General features: G+C 38.7%; 1 protein-coding gene across 2 annotated transcripts; it reads left to right on the top strand.

The window, feature by feature from the left end:
* Positions 1 to 2444: 2444 nt before the first annotated feature.
* Positions 2445 to 4884, top strand: LOC102209113 (arrestin domain-containing protein 3-like). 2 transcript variants are annotated; one of them, XM_013914365.1, is made up of 5 exons: positions 2445 to 2733; positions 2904 to 2961; positions 3042 to 3407; positions 3486 to 3742; positions 3914 to 4884. In XM_013914365.1, the coding sequence occupies exons 3-5, from the start codon at positions 3371 to 3373 to the stop codon at positions 4049 to 4051; spliced, it is 432 nt and encodes a 143-aa protein (XP_013769819.1). In that variant the 5' UTR covers positions 2445 to 2733; positions 2904 to 2961; positions 3042 to 3370; the 3' UTR covers positions 4052 to 4884. The 2 variants fall into 2 exon arrangements, with proteins under 2 accessions (XP_013769819.1, XP_013769820.1); XM_013914366.1 differs by lacking the exon at positions 2445 to 2733 and having other exon boundaries at positions 2867 to 2961.
* Positions 4885 to 7876: the final 2992 nt, after the last annotated feature.

The raw sequence follows: 7876 nt of genomic DNA, 5'->3' as shown, positions 1-7876 counted from the left end.
CTGCAACTCCTCTTCAAAGAACACGAGGCCCAAATTCAAGCTTGAACAAAATACAGTGTACCGCAGCAAGTACCACACTAAGAACTCACTGATAATTCTGTTCAAAGAGGTCGGGGCCACTGTCAGGCCAAACTCAGAGCGAACTGTCTCCTGCCAGTTGAAGATTCCTGATGATGCCATCTCCACTATCCATAACTGTGAAATCATCTCAGTTGAATATTACATAAAGGTATGAAACAATTTCTTGGTGACATCACATCCCCTCAGAAATAAAACTGCATTTTTTGTAAACATGTGTGAATAAATATGCTACATGTGAAATGTGTGTCTGAACTATGTATTAATTAGAACACATAATAATAATTCTTTACAAGTTTCTCAATCTCTGACTGTTTCCCAGGTGTATCTGGACATTAGCTTTGCTGTTGACCCAGAGGTGGTGCTTTCACTGGTCATCGTTCCTTCCAGATTTGCAGCCATTCAGCCTGGTGAGGCTGTGGGGGCTTACTCACCTGGGAAAAGGGCGCAGACATAACGAGCTGGGGAAACCATGGAATAAAACACAAGGAAAAGAAACTAGGCATAGGAACTCACAGATACAGGACGGGGACACAGGGGGTAAAGACACGGGGGGAAATCTAATAAACTAAACTGAACAACCGAGGAACCATGGAATAAATAATGAACAAAATACAAAAACACAAGAAAACTAAGAATGCTGGGTCAAAATGACCCAGGACAATGACATTTATTGAGTGTATGCAGGGTAAATTAAAAGAGTAATCTGACATGTTTAATTATAGAAATGTCCAGTTATAGTTGCAACTTTTTATATATTTTGCATATTTTTATTTTGAAAAGTTGTGACTTCCTACTACAGTTTCCTAAACAAAGCAATTATCAACACCTGCTTACTCTGTATAAAAGATGATGTGCCAGCAGCAGAGAAAGGGGAAGCATCAAAATGGAAAGAACTGACGGATGCTGGGGGAACTGGTGTGGCATGGGCATGGGCATGGGCATGGGGAAGGCATTCCCCAGTGAGACACAACAGTTAAAAGACTGGTTGCTGTGATGGGTTCCAAAGCATTTGTCTTAAGACCCCTGCACCTGTGCACTTAATGTACAACAATGGACTGCTAGCTTGATTTTGTTTTTTGCTGTTTTTAACTGCCTTCGGCTTTTTCTGAAATTATAAATAAATCAAATGTTTTTAACTGCTACACTGTGTTTTTGTACTCTTTGGCTACCATCCCTTTCTGTTAGCAGCTTTACTCACTGGACTTATTCGAAGAACTGACACAGTGAAAGGTCGGTGACTGATTAAGGAATCATTAGGAGGCAACAATACAATATAAATACACACACAGTACCCCAGTAAACACCAGTGAAGAAGAACACGCAGCACAGATAGAGAGAGGGCGAAGCAGAGCAAGGAACAAGTTGGCAAGGGAGACCAGAGAGGCAGGTGAAGACAGGACAAGCTGAGGATACTCATGCTGTATTGCTGAGACGGTTTCAAAAATAAAGTACGTCCCCTGAGAGACGATTATGGCTTCTTTCTCTCTCCATTTAGGTGTCAATGTTTTTGAGGAGGTTTATGTATTTATTCCGTTAATAATCTGATTGCAAATACATTTTCCTAATCGCTACTCTGGTCTCTGTATTCCTTGGTTGCCTTTCCTTTATTTAGCTGCTACCGATTAAAAAAACAACAAAAAACTTTTATACACCTCTCCCTCTTTTTCACATTACACAGACAGCCGTTTCTCAGAAAGGCAGCGGTGTTCACTTAAGTTGTTCATCTGGGTTCAGAGCAGCGACCAAACCGCACGCACACATGGTAACGCTGCTCACACAAATCACACAAGTGTATAACCTACTTTTCCCTCATTTACGTATTTTTTGACTTTCAAATGTGGATGACCAAACTCTGCAGTGAAGTTTTACTTTAGATGTGCATTATGGTGTTGAAATTGCACTTATATGCTTTCTTACAATTCTTGAATGAGCAGCAATAACTACACGTAAATAAGCTCTTATGTAACGAGCACTTTATTTATTTTTATTGAAGACATATTTACATGTACCCTAAACTACAGGAGGGAGTATTAACAGATTGTTGAGTAGTGTTATGGTTATTTATTTATTTATTTTTGTCAGCGATCATATACAAACACAGTCTTCTGAGCGAGATGTATGAATCTTTCAGTACGACCGTGACTTCGATTTAACGAGTTCATGTTCTATTCAGTAGGCTAGTCTATTTGCTAAACTACGTAAATTGCAATAAGTTTTCAAATGTTTCATTATACTGTATATCATACTTAAATCAATGCGTGGATCTCATCTCTTAACTTTTGTTATTATCTGAAATCAGAAGTCACGATGTCACTCTTTAGGCGGAGCCTCCCGTCATGCACCTTAAATCGGTCTATCGGTGCTAAGAAACGCATCGTCTTCAACTCAGCTCGGAAATGTCCTCGATGAAGGACTTAAACGTGACCTTTGAAGCTATCAACGAAGACGGTAGTTATTCTGAAGGAGATACTATAGTGGGCAGTGTTAGTTTCAGGCTGACAAAAGAGGTTAAAGTTAAGAGCCTTTCTGTAAAAGCCAAAGGAGACGTCAAGGCAGAATGGACAGAAGGAACAGGATATTTCCAGATTACCCACACTGCAAAAAGGAGATATTTTAAAGTGAAGGAGTACTTAATTGCAAGAAATGGTAAAGGTGAGAGGCTTTAACACACTTGGAAGAATGCAAGGATTAAATTGTGCAGCCGACATAAAGAAAACACTACATTTAAGGAATATAACCTGGCTTCAATGATCAGCAGTAAATTGTAAGTATATCACTGTAGCTCTGTGACAAAGCCGACATTTGCTGACCGTTTCTTGCAGGCACTGTACTTCCCAAAGGGGTCCACACGTTTAGGTTCGGGCTCAAAATCCCAGAGGGGTAAGTGGGAATTTGAATTATTAATACTGTCATACGATGCTTTGGCAAATGCATACATTTCCCACTGGTTTTGTTTACAGGAGCATGCCTTCATCCTTCAAGGGGGTATATGGAAAAATTGTGTACATGTTTGAAGCAAATATGTCCAGGAGCTGGTGGTGGCCTTCTAAAGTTAAAAAGAAGATCAACTTCATTTCCAAGACGTTTCAACAGTTTTGGGAAGTGACGGTAAACACTGCACTGATACGTGCTATAAATGTGATATTTGGAAAGTGCTTTGTGAAAAAACTCACATTAAAAATCACACGCATGAAATTGTAAACATGTTTGTCTATGTGGTCTGTCATAGCATCCACAATCTGGTACAGTGAGTAAAAACATAGGTGGGCTCTCCCAGGGATGGGTCCAAATGTCTGCTACTACTGACAGGAATGTTTGCACTCCAGGTACAGTAACTTCACGCTGCGCAGCGAGTGTTGATAGATTTAAAAATGCAGTTTAATGTTCTGATTTGATTTTTACAGGTGAAACTATATCTGTTGTTGCCCAAATCTGCAACTCCTCTTCCAAGAACACGAGGCCCAAATTCAAACTTGAACAAAAAACAGTATTTCGCTGCAATGAGTCTACTAAGAAGTGGGTGATGAATCTGTTCAAAGAGGTCGGGGAAACTATCAGTCCAAACTCAGAGCGAACTGTCTCCTGCCAGTTGAAGATTCCTGATGATGCCATCTCCACTATCCATAACTGTGAAATCATCTCAGTTGAATATTACATAAAGGTATGAAACAATTTCTTGGTGACATCACATCCCCTCAGAAATAAAACTGCTTTGTTTCTAAACATGTGTGAATAAATATGCTACATGGGAAATGTGTGTCTGAACTATGTATTAATTAGAACAGATAATAATAATTCTTTACAAGTTTCTCAATTTCTGACTGTTTCCCAGGTGTATCTGGACATTAGCTTTGCCTTTGACCCAGAGGTGGTGTTTCCACTGGTCATCGTTCCTTCCAGATGTGCAGCCATTCAGCCTGGTGAGGCTGTGGGGGCTTACCCACCTGGGACAACTGTGGTCACAAGTTAAAGCAACTTCGCTTCCCCTGCCTTCCACACTGGATTTGGCTCTGAGCCCACAGTGTCAGGTCACTACCCCACCCCAGATGCTACTCAGCATGATAATATAACAAGTGGCAATTCTAACTAGTGGTCACACGGTGCTACTGCACAGGGGATTTCAGCTCCAGTTTTTAAAGCACCTTTAATGCAACATCCAGGTCCTACTCTGACTACTTTTCTACAGGGGGAACAACCTCCATTATATACGTCCATTTACCAGCATCAAAATGAAACACTGTGAGTGTAAGTGAATGGGCCAAATATTAATAGCTGGGGACACCTCAAAAGTCACAGTTGGGTATGGGTTAAACAGGGTTCAGAAGGCAGAATCATAAAGCTGCCCCCTTCTTGTTGATGATCAACTGGCAGGACAGAATGAGGCCTTCCAGCTGTTGTCCCACAAAGGAATTAAATGTTTTATACAAAAACTGTGTTTTTAATATTTAATCTTTTGGAGGGAAAATAAGACTAACTGGACAAATCATGAATGTGTTCAGTTGCAGAAAGTTTCTATGTCCTATACCCTATTTAGACGTAGCTGGCCATATACTATACCTAGTAATCAGAGCTGTACCCCAAAACTGTGACTTTTAAAGGGCCTGAAAAAATGGGACTGGGGGTTAAATCATGTGACTGAGCAGTTTTCACCTCTTGATATCAGTAGGGTAACCAGAGACACAAGAAGTGACAGAACAAACAATAAGAGAAGTAAGTGATTTTCCTTTAGTCAGTCTTCTACTCTCTATACTCCACATAACAATTTGTTTAACAACAGACATGTTTTTAGTTATAGATCACATTTTTATATTTGTTATTATAATTTTGCTTGTTTTTTCAGTGTTTTGAAAACTGGAATGTAAATGCATTGTCTGTTGTTTTAAATATATATAAAAAACAATGTCACATATTTGTGTTTATGCTTATAGATTTAAGGTGAAAGGTCTGTTTAGCAGTGTTATCCTTAGGAGTATGCTGCACTTTACTTTGAAAAATATTGAATTGTTTATGTTGTTCTATGTATGGTGGCATATCAAATTCTTGTGGCAAAACACTTAGCATTACTCCTAGCTTATGGTTTCGCGATGACCAACATGGTCTCTGTTAAACCACTTACTGTTTTATACTGCAATGCCTTCACTGTCAGCTGAAACAGACTCAGAAGCACTTTTCACATCTGATTACTGTCAATGGGAAGCTTTTGTTTTGAAAAATTGCTGATAAAATCTTATAACTGAGAGCTTTCATTATTACAATTAGATGTTTCTGAGCACTGTGATCATAGCATGACAGCATCTTGATAACATCCAATAAAATAACTTGATGGATGGTTAAAGGAATAAACTGCCACCAGGTGAATGTCTAAACTTGGATGTATGTGTCACAGTGCTATCAAAGGGATAGAGGGTCATTCCTCAACCTGCACAGCAGCTGCAATGTAATGTGGTATCGCAATGTACATGAAACAAAGAAGCTTTATAGAAGGTTTTCGGTTATATATAATGATTACTTATTAGTCAAAACTGAAAAAATCAAGAGTAAAGCCTCTAATATATTGTAGAAAATCAGCGGTTGCCTTCTGTGGTAAAACAGTTATTTCCTAAGATGAATTGGAACAAATTGGAATATTAAAACATTATGAAAATGCAAACGGTTAATTGGATTTTTTGATGAATCCAGGGGGACAAACACATTTTGGCTGTGTGTGATGAGAGAAGAGATTGGTTTGCCCTGAGCAATAGTATAGCAAGTTGCCATAGATAAACGCTGGACTTAAGAAGATTGTAGCATAAAGGTGAGATATATTTCTTTTAAGAGCTTTGAACAGTGGTGATGACCATTTTTACCGCACACAACATGTCAGTAACACTCTGCCATTATATGCCCAATTTAACCAAGCAGGGGCGTGGGGAGGGAGAGAGCGAGCGAGCATTGAAAAAACATCTCGCCAGCACAAAAGTAGCTACGATAGGTAACAGAGAACTGCACAAGAGTTTAGACTCAGAATAAAAACACTGTAAAGAACGTTTTGACTCATCTACACATGTTAGAGCAGGTCGGTCATTGTGAGTGCTTGCATTTATTTATGTCCTTCCGTTTTTGCTCTGAGCTCATAGTTTTCCACCGCTGCCTCTTTGGGAGATGCACCAATGTGTTTTCTCACACCTCTGTGTGTTTGTACATTTCATCATACAAAAGTGGTAAGTGTGGTCAGAGATTTAGGGGGCAGGTTGTTCTACTTTCCATTGTTTGCCTCACTTTTAACACATTTAGGAAGAGTGTTACCTTTTCCATTAAAGACCATCACTGATTTGTTAAGACATTGTTTTTTCTTTTCTTTTCTCCACTTCCAACGAGAGTTACACTAGGTAATAATGTCAAGAATAATGCTACATACTACTTTTATAACATACGTTACGCCCTACTGTGGGAACTATTTAAGAAAAACCATCAAAAAACCACTGAATGCCCACACGTCAACTTGCCCTACATGCGATGCATGCAAGGAGCTGTTAGGAAACCACAATAACTTACCGCAGCATTTCATCTCTTGTGGGGAAACAAAAAACAAGGTTAGGTCACACTACAGACTGACAGTTGGTTCCCATCTATTGAGCGATACTAACCAGTATAAATACTAAAAACAGCCAGGCAGTCTGAAGCAGCAGTCTGGTGTGAAAATCAGAAAACTGGAATATATTTATAAAAACAATCACAAAGCTCACAGGGGGTATTCCTCCTGCTTTACCAAACTTTACCAAAACTGTCCTAAAGATTAAACACAGCGCTCAATACTAAGCACCATATTGACTCAGACCTAACACTGTTATCTTTGCCCTACCTCTTTAGCAATGGACCACTCTAGTCCAGTCACACCACCAATCTCAACAAAGGATTTCCATGAAATACTGACACCTCAAATTAAGAAATCCTAACTGCTTGCACTCGCCTATGGGTAGCGCTAACTCCTAGATTCCAGCTCTCACACAACTAATTAATTAATAATCTACTTACAATTTTATCTGTTGGAAATCCACCACTAGATGGAGACAAATAGGTGAGAAAAAGCAAATGTTTGTACTGGATGTTTGTAGAGGATGCTGAGTATTTTTTTATTTAGCCTCAGAGCTTTGTGAAAGTGAGTAACTTGTATGTAAATGAGGAAATATATGTACAACAATCAGAGCTTAGAGAAGGATAATATATAGTTTCAAATGTGGGCTGTGTAAAATGATGTGTTTCTTAGTCTGTATATGCATGCAGAAATGAGTTTTGTATGTGACTCACATATTTATTATATGCATGACTAGGGGAATTTAATTCAGCTGTGTTTCACCGAATCGTGTTTTTGATAAAAGAAACCAGAACATCAACAGTATTGTGATGATCATCACCATTTACAAGTGGTAAGCGCTGTGTATGGAAATTAATATTTTAAGCTATTACATAATTTAGTATTCCTTGACGTTCTTTTACTAACCATTTTGTGCTTGCAAAATTGATCAATTTCGATGCTTGTCTCCATTTTCGAACTGAAGATGTGAACTTAAGCAGTAGATCAATGGCTTACAATGGATTGGACTGTGGAGAGGACAAATACGTACATTTGAAGCCTGACAGCATCTGGTATATACACAACTTTGGATAAACTGGGCTGTTTAAAAGGCCATTTGTATAAACTGCCCCTTTAAACAGCCCAGAGGAAGAGACATCTGTGTAACTGGTAGAGTCTAAAAACCCAAGCACAATACTACTATTATTATTATTATTATTATTATTATTATTATTATTATTA

This window comes from Pundamilia nyererei, unplaced genomic scaffold (genome assembly GCF_000239375.1).
Source record: "Pundamilia nyererei isolate P.nyererei 1_Seehausen unplaced genomic scaffold, PunNye1.0 scaffold00006, whole genome shotgun sequence".
Classification (NCBI taxonomy): Eukaryota; Metazoa; Chordata; class Actinopteri; order Cichliformes; family Cichlidae; genus Pundamilia; species Pundamilia nyererei.
The sequence above is the reverse complement of the archived record's forward strand: the minus strand, read 5'-3'. Positions and strand labels throughout refer to the sequence as shown.